At 43.7% G+C, this 22,589-nt stretch overlaps 1 protein-coding gene across 1 annotated transcript in view; it reads left to right on the top strand.

Annotated features, from left to right (window-relative positions):
- The window catches only part of LOC311247721 (uncharacterized protein), a gene marked incomplete at its 3' end in the record, with an annotated part of 47,253 nt that overhangs the window by 4,792 nt on the left and 19,872 nt on the right, over positions 1-22,589 (top strand). The window contains exon 2 of the mRNA XM_084338727.1: positions 18,302-18,347. Within this exon, the coding sequence (XP_084194853.1) occupies positions 18,302-18,347 (46 nt within the window). The remainder of the gene's footprint in view (positions 1-18,301; positions 18,348-22,589) is intronic.

Below are 22,589 nucleotides of genomic sequence, written 5' to 3'. Positions count from 1 at the left end.
GACAGAACGGCTTTGATCGAGAAGAAACTGATTGATCATGATGGAACGTGTCACACACTGACCTCTGACCCTGCCATCAGGCTAGCACTGTTGACCGTGGCTGATTGTATCAACCTAACGACCTATTCATCTTATTGATTTAAACACTATGCTGCTGCTGCTGCCTATTTAAACACCTTATCTGTTTAGCTTTCGCTGCTTGACGTGTGTGTGTGCGTGTGTGTGTGTGTGTGTGTGTGTGTGTGTGTGTGCGTGTGTGTGTGTGTGTGTGTGTGTGTGTGTGTGTGTGTGTGTGTGTGTGTGTGTGTGTGTGTGTGCGTGTGTGTGTGTGTGTGTGTGTGTGTGTGTGTGCGTGTGCGTGTGTGTGTGTGTGTGTGTGCGTGTGTGTGTGTGTGCGTGTGTGTGTAAGCGGTTTGAAGTGCTTGTTTATAGAGCTTTGAAGCTCAGAGATAAGAACCATTCTAGTTTGATATACAAGACCAGTAGCACCTCTATGTGCGCTTAACTCCTCTCCTCTCTGTCCTCTTAACTCCTCTCTTCTCTCTCTCCTCTCCCATCTCTCTCTTCTCTTAACTCCTCTCCTATCCTCTTAATTCCTCTCCTCTCTCCCTCCTCTATCCTCCTCCCCTCTTTGTCCTCTCACCTCATCTCTCTCATCTCCTCTCCTATCTTCTCCTCTATCCTCCTTTTCTCCTCTCCTCTCCTCGCCTCTATCCTCCTCTCCTCGCCCCTCTCCTCCTCTCCTCTATCCTCTTAACTAAATGGACTGTATTTATAATATAACGGCTTTTATTCAAAGGGCTTTACAACGTATGCCTCACATTCACCCATTCACTCACACATTCACACACTGACGGCGGAGGCAAATGCCAGGTGCCAACTTGCTCATCGAGAGTAGTTAGGGGTTAAGTGTCTTGCTTATAAAAATCCCACGGAAAATGGATGTTTTACAAAGGTTTTTGTAATGCGCGTACCACCAGTAAAAATCCAGCATGATTATCCAAAATGGCCGTGCGCTGCCATTCATTCCGATGCTCGACTAGTCAAAACAATGGACTTCTTCGTCTTCTTGTGTCACCTTCCCCCACTGTCACGATTATACAGTACTCTGAATACAGGTCAACCTTTAAAGATGTGATGTGAGAGAAATATAAATAAACCCTGGCTAGGGTTTTCTAGGTTTAAATCAGCAGAGGCGTAACCGGGGTCGACATGTGAGACCGGCATTGGAACCATTCTTTGTCCAGTTGATTGTGTTTCCGAATAACTTGCCAAAAGAGGTGATCTAGGAGGGGGGGGGGGGATGGATTTTCTGCAAGTACAATATCACATTATAATGATGAAGACTTTATTTCAGACTCAAGGTCCATATTACACATAATATACAAAACAACAACAACAAGAATACAATAACAAAAGAAACAAGGCCAACAACATAGATTAAAATATATTAAATACATAAAGGCATCGGTTCCAATGTTTCCACAGATCAGAGGAGTACCTTGTATCACTTTGTTTTACGTCACTAATGGCGCCTATTATCTTGTTTTTTGACTCTAATAATGACACGTACATTTAAACAACAAGTTCCTCAGCAGAGCGTGGAAGGTGGGGAAATGTTTAGTCACAAACAAATGGCTTGCACTAGTCCGTCTTGGGAGCTTAAGGCAGAGGTTACACCTTTCGTATCATCTTCGTATTGTTTTCTTATGCGTATCGCCGCGACGTCGTGCGCCTGAGTCACACTTTCGTTTTTTTTTTCGTTTTTGTCAGCCGAGCACACTGATGTAGTACACTGCCAAAGCAGTAGGTGGCAGTAGGTGGCAAACATGAAGGCAATTTCAACCAATCAGAACGAATGTGCCAATACACTTCCTGGTGGAAGCTCCAGCAAAGAAAATGTCAATAAGGCAGGCGCCTATGCCGCGCCACCATCTTGCTTGCTCACTCAATGCAGCAATTCTTTTTTCAGCAAAGCCTAATAAAAGTGCAATAAACAAAACGGATACATTCACTGTGTGTTCTGCCTGTCATTTGTTGATGAAACAAAACTAACATCAACACAAGTGACCACCAAGAGCGGATAGTTTAGTCTAAAAAACGATCGGTAGCATTGTTAGCTGCATGCTAACGTCAATGGAGTATGCCATTATAACAATATAGCATTGTGGCTAGAAGCTAACGTTAGCTCACGCTACTTAGCCAGCACGAAACTGATGATATCGCGAGCTATCAGTAGTTAGATAACATTAGAGACAACGCTGTGTGTATTAAACAAAGGTGAATAGATGACTGGGCCATTTTGTTTAATGCTTGTTAAGTTGAAAGAGGAACTCTGAGCTAACAGGGTCTGAATCCTGATAGCTCACGTTAGCCAGCTGCTCATGCAATCGGTAATGCTAGCAGAATGAATGGATGTAAACTTTATTTAACATATTGCATATGGGTACAATACAATACGGCTCAATACAAACAATTGTTAAGGGAATGCAGACTGTTGTAGCTTGGACTGGGGTCCTTATAACAATAACTTGACAACACATGGTAGCTGAAGCTATTTGGGACACGGAGCTCTGTCCCAAACACACACACTGTTGTCACCGGAAGGGCACGCAGATGGTATCTACTGCGCATGGGCGTTTTCGCAACAACTGCTCCGTGCTGACTACACGCTGTTGTCGACTCGTTTTTTTTGCGTATCTCCAAACGCAAACACAATTTTGCGTTTCAGCCGTATCCACAAAAAAACGCCAAAAAACGCATTTCTGTGTAGATAGGACATGAAACGTCGTCAAAAACGTATAAAAAACGCCAGGAATACACTAGTCTAACCATAGCCTAAGGAGGATCCTAAATGCATCATTATTATGCTACCTGCAGTTTTTATTTTATTTTGGCTGTGCTATAATTACACCATAGGTACAGTAGGCTCTGAACAGGCTTATTTTCACATTGTCTGTACACATATAAAATGTCCGTGCCAACATATTGGCCTGTGCGTACAGTTTTGCAGCACTGGCGCTGCACATCAACATCAACACTAGGGCTGTCGCGGTAACCGCATCGCCGCAATCCCACGGTGTGTCAACAAGGCACCCGCGGGATGGAGAACAGACAACCGCGGCAACCGTGGTAAAAAAGAAAATAGCAAATGGGGCGTCATCATTTTAAACTCAGTTAATTTAATGACGAGATTGCCTTGTGCGTCCGTTTTCCAGTAGCATGAGCTAACTTCACGTTTTCCACACAGTTTACAACTCACAGATGAAATCAGGATTTATTTTCATATCCCGGACTCGAGCCCCCAATGTTTACCTGTTCCTAGGGCTGGGCGATATGGAAAAAAATCATATCGCGATAACGATATGATAATTTTATTTTATTTCTCGATATCGAGAATTATCGAATTGTTATAAGTATAAAAAAAAATTAAAAACATATATATATTTTTTTTAACAGCAGATGTATGTTTATTTTGCAGCAATTCTTTGTCATTGCCGCCATCTTTAGTGTTACATCCCCTCACACTCCAGTTCTCAGGCTGCAGCTGGTTTGAAAGCTAAAGTAAACCGGCTTCTCTGCTGGCTGTGGCTCCAGGGGAGTTGAACAGTTCTGGCTCTGCTAGTTTATTTTCGATCTTTTGGCGCTTTTTTGGTGGACAAACCACCGCACATGTGCACCGTGACTGGAGACTAGCTCTGCTAGCACACATAGCCTACTGTGTACAGACGGTTTCAAACTGTATTTTAAATTAGAAAGCAAACAAAATAAATGGACAAGAGAAAAAGAAATCTGAATTTGGTCAGTATTGTCATTTGGACAAGCAAAGCCAAGAAAGACAAGTCTGTCCACTGTCTCTGGTTTTAAAACTGCCCTGTTGCAGGTAAAAAAAAAAAAAAAAAACGATTTTTCGATTTTTTTTAATTTCGATATTCGATATCGATTATTAAAATATATCGCGATATTTATCGTTATCGTTATATCGCCCAGCCCTACCTGTTCCTGTATTAATCTGAACCGTAGTGGAGTGCAGGGGAGCGCTCTCCTCCCGGGCCAAAGTGCCGGTCATGTAACTTGCTTGTTATAACTAGCCGGACTTCGGGGTAATTCCCTCTGTAAGGTGGTGACAGTAGACCAGACAACCGTTCTCTCAAGGACTGGGCATTCATTTCCGTTTGCAGCTCTCTATTCTTAATGTTATTGACTAACGTTACACGCAAATTAAGTGCCGCCTCTCTCTACCGTCCCCGCTACACTCGGGACCACATTAACGTTTCCCTAATCTCTACTCTCACTTCGTTAACGTTATTATAGCTATTATGATCTGTAATGTCAACTGGATATTAACGTTAGCTTTGTTTGCAAAACGTTAGTTAACGTTCGCTATCTAATAACGTTAGCTATAGGCTAGCTAGATCTATAACGTTCGCTATTGGCTAGTTTCCCCCAATGATGAACAATGATGACACAAGTTGTGATATTTAACTAGCTATATGCATTCAAATTCACTAACGTTAAAATAGTGTTATAATAACGTTAAATGTTCGCTCAAATAACGTTAGTTTTAAGTTGGAGAAGGGCATATATCCCACAACGCATCACTTTGTAAAGGAGCAGGCAACACCCTAATCTACTTTGATCACATTTCAGAAGGTTGAGGGACAAATGGATAGATTATCAAACATGTTTAAAATAGTTTCGGGACTCCTACGACCTTAGAATCTTTTTCTAATCGCGATCGCGGGTAAACTCGCATGTCTTAATAATACAAAAAAATATATATATATATAGACCACCGCAACACTTCCGGGATTCTGAACTCGGTGGTGAAAAGGGGACTATAGCTCGGCCGATTTTAGTTCTGATCGATTTGGAGTGGGTCGCGCCGTGTTCAGGAGACTGGGGCGCATGAAAGTCTATTGGATCATGTCTCCAGCGCCCACACAGCCGTAGCTGCAACCACTTACATCACGGCTCTCATCCACATTCATTCATTTGCTCCCCCCGCTATCTCCTCCCCGATTTCAATGTAATGCGGAAGTGCAGTGGTCTATACAGGTATTATATAAAAAGATTTTTTTTTAATAGAAGTGCGGTACCACCGCATCCCGCGGTGATTAGTCACACACACAACCGCGGTGAGAAAATGTCATACCGCGACAGCCCTAGTCATCACACATGTCATCATCAGTGATATTGTGATCCAAATATTGCACACTCTTCACCACATCTAGAGCGCAGTCAGACAGAAAGAAGGAGGGACACTTTAGCTTCTGGTCCTCCTTAGTTTTCACGATCATAACAACACTCTTGTTAGGGTTGAATTTGATATCATGTTGTATATACCATACACAGAGCAGACTTTAAGCAGTTGCTGTAAACCAGCACTATAGGGGGACAGTATGACTAAATCATCAGCATAAATCAGATGGTTGATAAGGCTCTCCCCCACCATACATCCAGTCTTACATTCCCCTAGTTTAGTGGAATGAATGAATGAATGAATGAATGAATGAATGAATGAATGAATGAATGAATGAAAACTTTATTTAACAGATTGCAGAATGGGTACAAACCGTACAATACAGTACGGCTCAATACACACAATTGTTAAGGGGATGCAGACCAGAGAAAGACGTTTGTCTTGTTTCCATCAGGGTCCCCCATTTTCAATTCATATAGACATTTATGACATACACAACATACATGACATTTATGGCATAGGGACATATAGGTATTTAGTACTGATACATTTGTGACATAAACGGTATTCAAATATACAGTACTGTTACCCCTAGATCCTGACAGAGTATATACATATGATGGGGAGGGGACTGTACATTAGGAGGGGGTGGGTGGGTGGGAGAGAAATATACATACAGCGGGGAGGGGATATATACATGCGGTGGGGAGGAGACTGTCTATTAGGAGGTGGTGGGGGGGTTTGGGCATTTACGGTGGCCAGTTTCGAATTGCAGCCTCCCGTCATCCATATAGAGGTCATCCATATATACATTGAACAGGAATGGCCCCTGTAAATGTCCAAACCCAACCCCCTCCAATGTACAGTTCCCACCCCCCACACCACCTACCAACCACCTCCAATGTACAGTTCCCACCCCCCACCCCACCTACCCAACCTCCTCCAATGTACAGTATCTTCCCCCTCAAATGTTATACTCTCTTTCTTAGACTATTTTTGTATCACAAACAGTACTGTATTTGTAGATCTGGTCATAAATGTATAGATGTAGCAGTACTGTCTATCTGTATGTCATGTATGTCATATATGTTATGATGAATTGAAAATGGGGGACCCTGATGTAAACCAGACGAAAGTCTTTCTCTGGTCTGCATCCCCTTAACAATTGTGTGTATTGAGCCGTACTGTATTGTACCCATTCTGCAATCTGTTAATAAAATGTTCAATCAATCAAAGGGAGACAAAATCCCGCCCTGTCTTACTCCATTACCCACCCATTAAAATGAGCTGACATCGAGGTACCCCATTTAACGTGTATAAGCTGATGGGCGTACCTAAATCCTAACTATGACCTTAGGAACCCCTCTTTGGGACAGTTTATGGAACAGTATGTCATGGTTTATTCTATAATAAGAGTAGTCCTTAGTCGGTGTTGAACTGAATTCCTGGATTGAATCAGGTTGTTTAAAACCTGCACTGACATGATGTTTGGGGTTCGGGCCAATTATTTAGTTTGAATGACATCTTGGAACCTTCTTTTGTTGTTGAGAGAGGAGTGGACATTTACATTTACATTTAGTCATTTAGCTGAATCTTTTATCCAAAGCGACTTACAAGTTCTGTACGACAGGTCATCAGGAAGGGCACAACTCTATCAGCTGAGTAACAATGTTCATCAAAGTGTTGAGTGCTACAGTGTAGGTTAGTTTATTAGGACAAGTGCATGACAGTAAGGTTAGTTAGGTTTAATTAGGTTAGAGGAGAGGTAGAGTCATCGACTACTTCAATAGCCGGGTAGCACAGCGGACTAAGCGTCTGTCTACCACCGCAGAGACAGTGGGATCGAATCCAGCTGCGGTGCCTCCGGCTTGGTCGGCCGTCCATACTGACACAATTGGCCGTGTCAGCGAGGGAAAGCCGGTGGGGTGGGTCCTGGTCGTTGTAAACAGCGACTCCTACAGTTCGGTCGGAGCGCCTGCACAGCGAGGGAAGGATCTGGGGGAGGTAGTGTGACCCTTCCACACGTTACACTCTCCCAGTGAGAGTCCGCGCTGCCAGGTGAAAAGAAGCGGTGGGCTGGGTACACATGTGTCGGAGGAAGCATGTGATAGTCTCCGCCCTCCCAGACCGACGGTGGGGGGTAGAGTGCGCAACGACCAGGAAGGGGATTGGGAATTGGCATAACGACTAACATTGGGAGGGGAGAAAAAAACTGAAAAAGGATTACATTTTTTGATTCTTTGATCGTCACCAACGGAATACATCATGGACTAGCGTTACACACATACGCTCGGATCACAATGAAGGCATGCTTTGATCAACACAAGATTTATATCATATAGACTAGGATCTGCCAGAAAAGAATATTCCAATTATCTGATTGCGAGTCCCAGTATTGGTGTCAATCGTGTCGCCAACATAATCCGCCATACATCATCGATCTGGAGCATTTGACGCTCCTCAAGCCGATCGGGGCAACCGCTCCCCTTGCCATAGAAAAGTCCGCCCGGACCAATATAATCGACGCACAGCCCGAGACACAGAGTTTCAAAGGATGTGCAATACCGGCCGCATCCTATCAGACTCATTCCCTATGATAACACCAGGCATGGATAATGAATGTCGAATATCGAATAAAAGAAATAATGATGAAAACCCGACTTTTCTCGGGTTTGGCGCTCAAGCGTCGGCGAGTTAACCTGACTTTATTCGGGTCTGGCATCCATTGAGTTAATAATAACAACAATAATAATGATAATGACAAGACAATAAGAAACAAGAAATACTTACAAATGAAAACTTAAACTAATAAATACAAATTACGAAAATACCAAATATACCAACAACAAAAAAAACACCACAAACAACACAGAAGACATTAGACACCCCCCCACCCCCCAAGACCACCAAATCCCCCAGGACCAACACCCCACCCCCACTCCGCCGCTACATCGCGCCCCTGACCACCTCGTCTGCAGCGGTCCGCAAATCAATACCTGTTTGTCCCGCCCCAACCACACGAGCAGTCTATATATATCTCCAAATAAATAACATCCAGCAATGTTACGGACCAGTTCATTACCCGACAAAAGGGGGTGGGTACACTGTGGGCCCTGAGCGCCGACCTTAGTTGTAGGTAAAGGAAGAATGATTCGCCAGGTATATCGTGAAACTCTTTTAGGTCCCGAAACGCTCGAAGACCGTTTGTATCATGAATATCCTCCAGAGTATGAACTGCCCTCCTCTCCCATTGAGGAATATTAACAGGTTTGTGGCCAACAAGTAGTTGCTGGTTATGAAAGATTGGAGAGTCAGTCGAGGTGCCCCGGGCATTTAACCACACAGGACCTCTCTACATCACGCCACAGGCATTTAACCACACAGGACCGCTCTACATCACGCCACGGGCATTTAACCACACAGGACCGCTCTACATCACGCCACGGGCATTTAACCTCACAGGACCTCTCTACATCACGCCACGGGCATTTAACCACACAGGACCTCTCTACATCACGCCACGGGCATTTAACCACACAGGCCCTCTCTACATCACGCCACGGGCATTTAACCTCACAGGACCTCTCTACATCACGCCACGGGCATTTAACCACACAGGACCTCTCTACATCACGCCACGGGCATTTAACCACACAGGACCTCTCTACATCACGCCACGGGCATTTAACCACACAGGACCTCTCTACATCACGCCACGGGCATTTAACCTCACAGGACCTCTCTACATCACGCCACGGGCATTTAACCACACAGGACCTCTCTACATCACGCCACAGGCATTTAACCACACAGGACCTCTCTACATCACGCCACGTTTGAATCACGTGGGATATGATTGGTCCATATCTTAGCTGCCATGTTGATATAGGAATGGTGGAGTATAATAATATAATAATAATAATAATATATTATAGTATACTACATCCTGTAGTCTTTGTGGTGAGACCGCTGCTGCTTCTAAGGAGTGCCACGACACAGACATGTCAGGGTCCAGCCAGTTTATCAGGGTCTCAGCGAGAAGGACCAGAACTATAACTTAAAATCAGGGATTGCTGGGGGGGGCAGGTGGCGCACAGAGATTACGTTCGTCACCAACACCGGGAGACACTAGGATTCGCCTGTTCGAATCCAGCTCCCGGCGTTGCTATCAGCTTGGCTGGCCTCTCACACTGATACAATTGGCTGTATCAGAGGGTGGGAAAGCTGAAGGGTGGGTCCTGGGCGTTGTGGACAGCGACCCCTACAGTTCGGTCGGGGCGCCTGCTCAGCAAGGGTTGGAACTAAGGAGAGATAGTGTGGCCTCCCACACGCTACACTCTCCCCGGTGAGAACCTGCGCGGCCAGGTTGGCCTGCCGGCAGGCTGCACATGCGTCGGAGGAAAAGCATGTGACAGTCTCCGGTCTCCCGGACCAACAGTAGGGGAAAGTACGCAACAACCAGGAAGGGTGGGATGGGAGAAAAATCGGGAAAAAGAGGGGAAGAAAGATAATAAAAAAATAAATAAAAAAATCAGGGATTGCCAAGCCCCCATCCTGTTTCCTACGTTGAGTGGTAGTTATTTTGATTCTCGGGCGTTTATTATTCCAAATGAATTTGGATATCATCAGTTTGAGTCTTACGCCAGTGGTCTATTGGAGGAGGAAGGGAAGCATTGAACTAACAAAATGTATCCTAGGTAGTATGTTTCGTTCAGCACCTTCTTGAGATCACGTGTATAAAAAAAACGAAGCAAATGAATAAAGGGAAGATGATTAAACAGAAGGTTTTGTATACAGTACTGAATTCTGCCATCCGGACACATGCAATTTGAAATATGATTATAGAATATAGAATAGCAGGCCTATAAATTACTGTGGCCAAGTCGCACATCTCTGGATCGGGCCAAATCTCCTCTTTTCAATGGCAGAGGTCAATCTGGATTTAGTATCACCAGGCGTGCAGCAAAAACCGTGAATCTACTGAAATCTACTGTAGTGCATTAGTGCAGTTACTTTTTTATAATGTAAATTTCTCCGCTATTTTTCATCAGATTGCAATGCAGTTTTTTTGCTAGACGTTCACAGAAAGGTAGAGAAACGAACTGCGTTCTAATTTATGCCAATAACATTCAGGTTTGTGGGAGATAACCCCCCGAAAAATTATTGACAGGAGCTGGCTTGAGCTGGGTAGTGTCGTTTCTTGAAATTCCAACGGCCATCGAAAGCCCTGGGTCTCCTCTCCTCATATGACTACAAACTAAATGGCGGCACTCCTCTCCTCATATGACTACAAACTAAATGGCGGCACACCTGGGTCTCCTCTCCTCATATGACTACAAACTAAATGGCGGCACCCTGGGTCTCCTCTCCTCATATGACTACAAACTAAATGGCGGCACACATTTCCTAGCGTAGATATTCGCTCGTTTCTGAAGATTTCCAAAACTCATATTTCACTAATAACACTTTAACCTAAATATACACTTTGACTGCTGTTTTGACAGGGTTAGGGTCTTTACTATTGGCTACATTTGGAAAACATTAATTCATACAGTCTGTAGAGATGGATTTATGGTGTGATGTCATTTGCGGTCCACCATCGGACCGCTCAAGCTTAACACATTCACAGCCATTGGAATTCCCCAGATAGCTATAGCTACGCCAGCTTTCCATTACACACTTTCTTTCTTTTAAAACTTAATTTTTTAGCGTTTATCGCTTTTCTGGTCAAGCATGACCGACAGAAACAGGTTGAAAACGCTGATCAGCTGGATGGGTATGAGAACATTGCTGAAATTGACGTCAGATAGTCCTTACCTGTGATCGGGAGTATTCCAAAAATAATATTCCAATTGTTTGATTGCCATCTGGTCCATCTGCTGTCCATCTGGTCCATGACATAACCCACTACAACACATGCATCGGATGTCCCGTAGACGTTTGGATTAGGGGTGGACGGTATAAACGGTATAAACGGTATAAACGGTATGAATTTGCTCTACGGTATGGATTTTGACTATACCTTGTAACCGGTAGAGCAGCTCTAAAATAGCAATGACGTCATGTAACCACAGCGCGACTATTTCACTAATTTGCCCCTAAAAATAGATAGAATTAGTCATAGATGATAGATATGTGCGAACTGGAAAAAGTTATTTAGGAGCACAGAGGCTTCGAGCAGTGGGCGTGTCAACACGCAATTGTCATTTCATAATAAACGCATATCACGCGCGGCGCACAGCAAGTTTCGATTTCAGTTCCTGCCATTTTTAAGCAGTGGAGAAAGGTAAGAGAGATTTCCCTATCGTTTTTCTTATATGAATTATTCAACCTACCTTAATAAAACATACCTGGTGATCAACTACAGTTTGCTGTGAACATTATATGTGTGTAGTGTTCTGATAACGACTATTGGTGAAGCGATGTCGAAATTAATTTGGGTTAGGCAGCGGGAGCTGGATGCTGGATTTGCGAGAAGCATGCAACTGCAGAGCCGCAGAGCTGACAGCTGTGGGCCGCACAGTGCAATACTCCAATTCAGCCATTGGCAATTCAGCCGTTGGGTGGGGGGCGCTGTTGAGCGGGCCTGTGACCGGACCTGAAAGCGCCGCTGGCTCTGCGGCTCTGCAGTTGCATACTATTGGGATTCGTTTATCGCTTCGTTGGGAGCAGCACGGAGTCTCGAGGGACTTATTTTATTTGGAATATAATGACTGTATACGCAAAAGTAGCCTAGTTTTAAGTTAAAATATTATAAATCTACATGCCTTGAGGATGTCATTCTTTATATAGCCTGTGTAACTGAGGGGTTACAAAACCCTGACTGTATTAAAGATTGTGATAGATTAAACCACTGCTAGTTATCATTATTATTACTTGCCAGAAAGTACAGTTAATTATGGCAGACACTCAGAATAATACGGCACGGTGACAAAGAAATATCATTTAGAATATTTATTATTATGCATCAATTATACAGAGTGGGAATTAAGGTTGCGCTTGTATGGCGAAGAATATGAATAAAGTCAGTCAGTAGCAAACGTCAGTTGGAATGAATAATTCCTACGATGGGGTACTAGACTAAACGCCGCCTGGCGTAGGATGGCAATATAGGGGGAAACGCTGGTACCGCTGGAGACAAGGGGTTTCCTCCCAGAGATGTAAGCTCTGGAGGAAAGAAGAATGTTCGGATACTCAGTCTGTTCAATTGAAGAAGAAGGGGTTCTCGTATAGATCCAGTCCTTGTAATCCAAAGGCTCAGCAACAAAGCAATAACTGTAATCCAATTGCCCGATAGCAATGACGAAGCTAGCCAGAGGTAAATCTTCAAGGTGGTTAAATCCAAACGACAGTGGGTATTAACGATGCTCTTCTCCAGGTAGTACGTTCCACAATCACTATAATCCAACCAATACTGGTTCTGCAATCGCCGCCGTCGGTTCCAATATGCACATGTCCAGTAGGTTCCACGACTAGGCCCTCCTCGTGTACTGGCACCAATGTATTTAGTCCACGCACACTGGCTAAGGTTCCACTAGCTACTAAACGAACAAACTGCTGGGTAATGCTGCACACGAACGAACTGCTGTTGGCACGATTCACACTAAATGACGACTCTTTACTTCACATTAAGCTAAGTCGAACTTGACGTTACTGCATTAACTCTGACACTTTTACTATTCACTTCGCACGTGGTTCACAACACTCTGTTTAGACGAACTGCTTGCACTTCACTGTTTTACCGAACGCCGAACACTACTGCTGTTCGCACCTGCCACGATATATATACTTAAGTGGCTTTCTAGTGCCAAACCTCAGTTCTCGTCTCGAATCAATGCGCCGGCTCCAGGCATGTTCCAACATGCCCAGACTCGCCTTTGAACCTGACTTTAGGGGCTCGCCGTCTGGCGCCAAGAGCGTTATCCAATGAGGAAAGTGAATATTACTAGGATTCAAACGCAGGCTTAAAGGGGTATAACTTGTATATATAAATAATATACAAGGTATATATAAAACAATAAACGTAGATTCTCAGCTTTAATCTGGCCCTTCACAACAGCCTGCCTATCAATTGTTTTTAAGCTCAATAAACTCTGACCGGAATTTCTCCCATTTGTCCGGGAGATTGAAATCTTGCAGGACACGGAGACCGGCAAAAATAAATTCGAACGGAAACCCTGATACCGTGATATATACCGTTACCGTCTATGTTTCAAATTATACCGTGATATAAATTTTAGACCATACCGTCCACCCAACTTTGGATGCAACCGATTGAACCTCTAGGCTTGCCTCTACTGAAAAACTGTGCCTGGAGACATTTGAGTGTAACACAGGGTCTGGAACAGGGTTTACTGCACTCTTGATACTGCCACCTGGGAGGATCTGGCCGGTACTGCACCCTCGGCATCGCAGTATGCCTTCTAACGGCAACATACGGGTCCCTGACATTGAATAGGATATTAAAATCGAAAAAAAAGGAAAAACGATCCAAAAACGTTGGCACTGAAAGGGTTAATGAACCTTCCTGACTCCATCTTGTTTTTATATTTACTTGACGGTTGTACCGAAGCCTCTTAGTGTGAACATTAAGAACATTGACCGATCTGAAGTCTGTGTATAATACAGTCCCGCTCTGTTGGCAGTAAACACCAGCTGATCCACTTCAAAGCTGACTTAGCGCCCAGTCTCACCACTGGTGACAGATGTCAAGTGACAGAGGGGCACATTGTCTCAAACCTTCTGCTTCTTGCTGCTAAACTCACTGGATTCCGGGGCCAAAATATTCGATTAGAAGAAGCTGGACTCGCCGTCTTCGGCTGCTCACTGCAACCACCCTGGGGAGGATGGTCAACAAGAGACTGTGGAGGAATTTAACCGGATCAATGAATGTACTTAGTCAAATATAGACTTAGTTAACACGTGTTTATTTAACTCAGGTTTAAAGTATTTTCACAGCTTACCCTTTCTTGCATGCATGATGAAACATAATACCGATAATCTAGCGTTGATTTCAGATTGATTATTGATCCAGTTGAGAAATGGCACGATTTATAGTGAAATGCAGTAAAGCGCTGTTTGGCTGCGTTTCCTGGGATTACACAGAATCGCTCTGGAACTATGCTCATATTCACCACGGTATAAAACGAAAATGTATGGATGAAAAAATTATCTGTTTTTTGCATGTTGACCGGAAGAAACTCACTGACAATCGACTGTGTTATTAGATCCATAGCTATAATATTTAATATAGGTTTAGCACTGCAAACACCGGCATTTATCCCCATTGAACAGAGCGCTGGCACTCCGGCCCACAGCTCCCTCTGCTGAACGGCACTGGATGTGTTAAACCAATGGGGTTTTTCTTCACAGTTGCAGATAAAGATTAGGCTACACTAATATTATAGTATTAAAACTGATGAGTTATATTCATTAAAGAAAGTTGATTTAATATAAAAAGAAAATACTCATTTAATGGGATTAATCACTTTATTCAAATTGAGGATTTAGTTTAAGGATATTTATAAAAAAAAATTAAAAAAAATGATTTCTTTTTCTAATATATATTTTTTTAAATTAAAAACGAAGGTTCGAACGTCCGTTCAAAAAACCCTGACGAAGTTCGAAGCCCAAAAACAGGCTTCGGGGACAGCTCTAGAGAGTGGATGGAGCTAACAATATACTCGTTATCACCATAAATAACGCTTATACTGAAACACGTTGACATTAGGGCCGTTCTTTCAACCTAAAAGAGCTATTTCACAAATCACAGAACGGTAGCCAGTTAGTTAGATACCGCCCAAGCCTAATTCACATTCCTTTACAGCTTTGGGTAGGGCGTTCCACATTGTTGTGGCATACTTGCGAAACGTGTTTAGTCCCTTGTTTGAGCCGAATCTGGGTTTAACATGATTTGTGGAACTCCCTCTGGTGTTGTGGTCGTGGTATTCACTGACCTTTGGGAAGTATTTTGACATGTACATGGGTACCTTAGTCGTGTAGTGTATCTTGTAGACCAGGCCCATTGCAAGTTGCTGTACTCTGTCGTCTACTCTAAGCCATCCTAGGTTGTCAAAGTGGGCAGGGGTGAGGTGGGTTCTAGGAGTAAGGTCAAGTAGTAGTCTGACCAGTTTGTTTTGTGATGTTTGTAATCTTGTTTTTAGCGCCTTTGAGGTGCTTTGGTACCATGAGGTGCAAGCATAGTCGTAGTACCCTTGAATGAGTGCTCCTGCCAGAGTCTTCAGGGTATTCTTGTTTACCAGAGACGAGATCCGGTACAAGAATCTAGTTCGTTGGTTGACTTTTTTTATTACATTGGATGCCATTTTGTCACAGGAAAGATTTGCCTCTAGGATGGAACCTAGGTATGTTTCAACCTGTAACTTGTTCTTGTCAGAGACCAGCAGGGCTGAGTCGTCCGCGAACATTCACTGAAGGTGTGAGACATCTGACTCCGGGAGGGGAGAGAGAGAGGGGGGGGGGTTGGTGTCGGTTGATATGGAAAGGAGGGTGGGGTGAGGTGTTAGGAGAGGAAGGATGGAGTGTTGGACACAATAGAGTTGTATGAACTCAGGACATGTGAGCCGGCGCGGTCTCGGCCGCCATATCTCACCAGGGAGGATTCTTCAGAAGAAGTGCTGTAAACGTTGTGCCATTCGGAAATATGTCAAAAATTTGATATTCGCAAATGTCTAGTGCTTCGAAATGTTCTCCTATCTGTTTTCCTTATTCGCAAAATGTAATACGACTTGTAAATGTGTCAATTATTGTTAGATTGTCAGACGCACTGGAAACTAAGCACTACATCTGTGTGTGAGGGGTGTAGACGGTTAAATACTCAGGTCTCACGTTACCGGAGACGGAGGGAGACGCGCAGGAATTACAGCTCATTTCCATTCCCAGTCAACGGACTCTGTTGTCGGTGTGAAACATTAATATCTTTGGAACCGTTTGTGTTCAATTGTATCTGATTCAGGCATACTGGCAGCAGTGCGCATAGATTAACCCTTTCACTGCCACACGACAGAAGGTTAGCCCTTTACTATCGCACAACTTTTTTGCGGAGCTAATGATGCTAATGATGGAGCATCGCCGTCGGTTGTGTGATAGTAAAGGGCTAACCTTCTGTATTGTCACAGTGAAAGGGTTAACCGGCTGTCGTGTGGCAGTGAAAGGGTTAAGTGCAGCAGGTGCTCCGCGAGTCAGACTGAACACAACAGAGTCTGTCTCTCTCTCTCTCTCTCCCTCTCAAGTAGCCAAACGTTTACATTATAAAAAAACGAACTGGATAGTTGATTTAACTTCATTAGCTGAAATATTCTAAAATCATTGAGTCTGCTATAAGCGTGTGTGTGTGTGCGTGTGTGTGTGTGTGCGTGTGTGTGTGTCTGTGTGTGTGTGTGTGTGCGTGCGTGCGTGCGAGTGCCCGTCCCATCTCTGGTCTTTGGAAAGTTTAATAGTGGAGTTTGATAGTATTTACTGAGGCCAGATAATGTTGATATGTACCGGTAAGTTAAGTCTGCTAGTCCCGCGTTCCGGTGGGTTTGGGCTGTCCGGCTCAGATTCTTCCCCCAGGCCAACAGAACATTGAACACTGATCTCTCCACACACACACACACACACACACACACACACACACACACACACACACACACACACACACACACACACACACACACACCACATCCTGCACTCTCTCTCACACACACACACACACACACACACACACACACACACACTACAGGTCACTTTAAACACAAAAGAAAAGGTCACTAAAAAAAACACATATACTATGTTTTTGTATAGTTAGTATAGTATAGTTAGATATAGTATAGTTAGATATAGTATAACTGTATATTGTATAGTAGTGTATATAGGACTCATTACCTTTTAATTCGTAAGCTTAGCATTGTATTTCATCTTAGTATACTTTTTATCATGTCTATTTTATTATCTATTCTATTTTATTCTATTATTTGTATTTTTTGCACAATCAAGGCGGGCATGGCCACCTTCAATTCACTACATGTCTCGTGTCTGTATGTGACTAATACATCTCTTGAATCTTGAATCTAGCCTAGATCTCTGTAGAATGACATGTGTTACAACATAGAGACCTATAGGTTACTGCAATGAAGCCCTATAGTCTAGATCTATAGAACGACGAGCTAACAAAGTATGTAGTGTAGTATAGGTACAGGAGAGTAGACACAACAAGTGGAGCATTGATGTAGCAGTAGTCGTTGTATTCAGTCGTCACACACAATACAAAAATTAAGACTCCAATCAGTATTCTAAAAGAAAATAACAAAAAAATAATTATTCACATTTGTAATCTTCAAAAATAGCTACAAACCATTTTCTTAAAAACCAAAAGCGAATCTGGTTCATATGTACATAATATGAATTATATGATGTATAGAAATATCTGGATAATGACATACTTATGAGACAGCTGTGTGTGTGTGTACAGGTTGAAGAATATGTGTAGAGATCAGAGTATGTTGGTAAATTTCACTACTCTTAAGCACTTTGTTTTATTTTATTTTATTTATAAAATAAAATAAATGATAAAGTTGACTGTTTTTGTTGATTTGTCTCATTGTTTTATGAAAAGCCTCACAATAAAAGATATTAAAAAAAATAAACTGATGTCATCTGGTATAAAGTCTGGAGCTCCACATAGACAATGAATGGGAGAGTGATGTTGTGGAGCCACAGAATGTTTGTTTTCTTTATTATATTGAAATTAGCTTTATTCTACAGCACCTCCGGTATGTTGCTGATTAATTAACTCTGTCTGTCTGTCTCTCTCTGTCTGTCTCTCTCTACCCCTCTCTTTCCCTCTCTCTCTCTCTCCCTCTCTCTCTCTCTTTCTCCTCTCTCTCTCTCTCTCTCTCTCTCTCTCTCTCTCTCTCTCTCTCTCTCTCTCTCTCTCTCTCTCTCTCTCTCTCTCTCTCTCTCTCTCTCTCTCTCTCTCTCTCTCTCTCTCTCTCTCTCCCTCTCTCTCTCTCTGTCTCTCTCTCTCTCTCTCTCTCTCTCTCTCTCTCTCTCTCTCTCTCTCTCTCTCTCTCTCTCTCTCTCTCTCTCTCTCTCTAGATGATGTGGAGCCTAGTGTTCCTGTTTGCTGGCGTACTCACCGTGGGTGAGTAGAATCTGATTGGTTCAACCCTGATATAGCACTCTCATTCTCACTCATTCTACAACCAGCCTTGACCCCCCCCCCCCCCCCCCCCCTAGAGGTTAGAGGTTAGAGGTCTCACTGTGTGGGACGTGTTCTTACTGTCTTCTCCAGAAGATGGATACCAGTTTCCTCTCTGTGCGTTCAGTAGAAAGCGATCCGGCTGCAAGCTAGCTAGCCTAGCTTAGCACAATTGAATGGAAGTGGATACGGAACACTAGCCTGTCGGTTCCGTGTCCACTTCCATTCAATCGGGCTAAGCTAGGCTAGAAAAAGAGCATTTCCGATAATGTTGGCATCTCTGTTTGTTTAACACTTTGAGTGCCACGGGTCCGGTGCCCCGGAACCCCGTTGCGTGCCACCACCCACTTCAATGACAGAGCTCTCATATTTGCGAACGCATAAACTATAACTTAAATTATGGCCATTAAATTATGTGTCTAATATATGGCCGTCGCTTATCAATGGCTTGTTTGCAGTCAACATTGTCGAAGCGGATTGTTTTTTAATCGGTTCATTTCCGTTTTATACCATTTTGAAAAACGCTCGTTTCTTGAAAGTTTCAGAACATTTCAGAAGATTCTGTGATAATCACCCTTTACTGGAATACACTGGAATACACAAAACACGTTGTCATTTTTCGGCCTATTTATGAATCGTTTTCAAATAAACGCTAGATTATTGATAGTATATGTGTACTTATGCACGCTATAGAAGCGGGCTGAAAAATCGATTATCTTATTTCCTGATCGCACACACACACAGACACACACATACACACACATACACACATATGGCACACGCTGATATATAGGTGAAAATAGCTCTGCTTATCCCAAGACTGGTAAAATAGATTCCTTACCTCAGATCAGATGTTCTCCAAGAAGATTATTCCAATTCCTGATCGCCATTCCAAATATCGATCGCGTTTATTGATCCAACGCTGGGTACTGGAAACACACATTCTCCGCTGTGCTGGTGGTGGGCGATTACTTGGATCGTCTCCGGTTACTTGTCTGACAAGTAAAATGTGGAAGCAGGACTTTTTTTCCCTCCATGCGTTTCATTCAATCCAATCCAAAGGGGTGCAGTACCATCCAGAGAGACGATAGGGGGCGGTATTTTCCCTGTTCGAGTTCAGACAGATCCCCCCACTGGTAACGTGAGGCTAGATTGATGCAAAATGAATGGATAATAAAAAGAAATAACGATCAAAAGCGAGATCTCTCGTCTCTCTGGCACTCAACGGTTAGCATGAACTAACGAGAAATCTCGTCGTTGGCACTCAAAGTTTTTTTTTTTTTTGGATCCACTTTTTCTCCCATTTTTCTATATTTTTCTCCCATCCCAATTTCGTATCATCCAATTCAACCCTCCCCTGTCACGAACGCTGTTTCTTGCCTCCCACAAGCCGGCTGCAATGTGGACTAAGTCATACATAGCACAAGTCCCCTCCGGTACTCGAGGTAACAGCAGTCGCATCTTTTCACCTGCGCAGCTCGATCTCTCAGTGGCGAGGAGTAACGCGTGGGAGGCTCACGCTGCCCCCGACACTTCCTGATTCTACTGCGCAGGCGCACCAACCGACTTGTAGGAGTCGCTGTCCACAACGCCCGATCCCCACCCATCAGTTTCCCACCCACTAATACGGCCAATGTGTATTACTGCGGACGACCAGCTAAACTGAAAACAATGTGGAGAGCTGGATTCGAACACGCGAATCCTAGCGTCTCCACACTGGTGGCGAGTGCCTTGCCCACTACACCACCTAGCCGCCCTGTTGGCACTCAAAGTGTTAACGATACCGGGGGACCTCGGTCAGGACACGTTGCCTGCTGCCTGGCGGGACTCGCTGAGGACGCCCAGCAGATACTCCTGTCTCGGCATTTCACTGCCATATCTGCACCGCGGATGAGAATAGTCACACGGCAGCTATTCGGCTATTACTGTCTGTACCCCCACTCTCCTACACAGAGCGTTGGATCAGCGCAATATCTCGCAAACTATAGTAGTTCACTTGTCGGTACCACTCTATATTGGCCAGAAAGATTCACATCTTAGCTTGAATGAAAGATGACATAGTCCCCTTTTTAAAATGATACCAAAGACAATATTGTGTAACATTGACAGATGTCCTGTAGACATGAGTCTAAAGCAGGATATATATGCACCAGCATCTGAAATGCAATTTCCTGAGGGGGTGGGTATACTTCATGACTTGATAATTATGATAAAGCTACCACTCCGGAAGGGCTGCCTGTACGTTAATGCCAAGCAAGCAGTGCAAAAATGCTTCCGCATTCGTCACCGCACGCTAGTGCGGTAAAGCGCCCTTCTTTTCAGACAAATGCTACCGTGCGTGCACCGGCGGCGGCGTGCTCGCTCAGGTGCGTGCGTGCGCCGGCGTGCTCGCGCGAGGTGCCCGCGCATGCGCATGAGATCCGACACGAGCGGAGCTCAATATATATAAGTCACCGCCCCTTATTCAGTATCTAGCAATAGCTCAATTGGCAAGGACACATGGCTGTGGATCCTATGGCTTGTTTGCTGGCGAGTTCGAATCCCATCGAAAATATTTTTTAACGTGATTTTTTTTTAACGTGTATTCTTTCGCCGGTTAAGGTTAGGCATGGTTAAGGTTAAGGTTAGGCATTGTTTCGGAGTTGGTTAAGGTTAGAACGGTTAAGTTTAGGCGCTGTTAAGGAGCTGGTTAAGGTTAGAGTTTGTCAAAGAGAATGGCAATATAATTTCTATGGTTAAGGTTAGGCAAGGTTAAGGTTAAGGTTAGGCATTGTTTCGGAGTTGGTTAAGGTTAGAACGGTTAAGTTTAGGCGTTGTTAAGGAGCTGGTTATGGTTAGAGTTTGTCAAAGAGAATGGCAATAGACAGCCTATTTCCGCGCGACCTGGGCGCTGGGCGGCGGAAAATGAAAGGCGCATTACTGCATGCCACTACGGTAAATTTTTGCACTGCTTGCTTGGCATAAAGCTACACGCGGAAGGGCTATCATACCAAAATATCATCTACAGACATAGATCTTTGAAAAAAATTATATGTAAGTTTCGTCACCTTGAGTGGTACCGATATCGGGTCTGGCCCATGGACTATAGGGCCGGTCAGCCTGTGCTTTGGCGTAGAGCGTATTGGACGCACAAGGAGGAGCGTATTGGAAGATGTTTATCAGGCAACGGGACGTATTTTGGGGGAATTCATTTCCAGCTTTCTCCATTGACTTTCATGTAGTCCTTCTGTGGAGAGTGTATGGTTCACCTTTTTACCACCAGAGGGCGGCAACAACGGCTTTCGCTCAGCGTTCACAGGGGTCAGCACAACCAGAGTACAGGGGTCATCTTTATCATATCTTCATTGATCACCCAGGTGTAAATAGCTACAGTGATAATATGTATCTTTATTGATCACCCAGGTGTAAATAGCTACAGTGATAAGATGTATCTTTATTGATCACCCAGGTGTAAATAGCTACAGTGATAAGATGTATCTTCATTGATCACCCAGGTGTAAATAGCTACAGTGATAAGATGTATCTGTATTGATCACCCAGGTGTAAATAGCTACAGTGATGAGATGTATCTTTATTGATCACCCAGGTGTAAATAGCTACAGTGATAAGATGTATCTGTATTGATCACCCAGGTGTAAATAGCTACAGTGATAAGATGTATCTTTATTGATCACCCAGGTGTAAATAGCTACAGTGATGAGATGTATCTTTATTGATCACCCAGGTGTAAATAACTACAGTCTGTCTACAGCAAGGATCTGTGCTCATTTTATTTAATTGTATTTGCATACATAAAAATACATAATACAAATACCATACAGTATTTAGAAAGTGAATGTGCAGGTGAGTTAAGAAACCTGGCGGGCCTTAATGTTAAAACTTTGAGTGTGTTTCACAGACAGACAGACAGACAGACAGACAGACAGACAGACAGACAGACACACAGACAGACACACAGACAGACACACAGACAGACACACAGACAGACAGACAGACAGACAGACAGACAGACAGACAGACACACAGACAGACAGACAGACAGACAGACAGACAGACAGACAGACAGACAGACAGACAGACAGACAGACAGACAGACAGTGTAACTTAGTTTGGGACATTCAGTGTGTTTCACAGACAGAAGTGTGTGTTGTGTGCATTATTTGAATAGCCTAAAATATCATTTTT

The sequence above is a fragment of the Notolepis coatsorum genome (genome assembly GCF_963971535.1).
Source record: "Notolepis coatsorum genome assembly, contig: SCAFFOLD_1209, whole genome shotgun sequence".
NCBI classification, from domain to species: domain Eukaryota; kingdom Metazoa; phylum Chordata; class Actinopteri; order Aulopiformes; family Paralepididae; genus Notolepis; species Notolepis coatsorum.
This window is presented reverse-complemented; position numbering and strand designations above follow the sequence as displayed.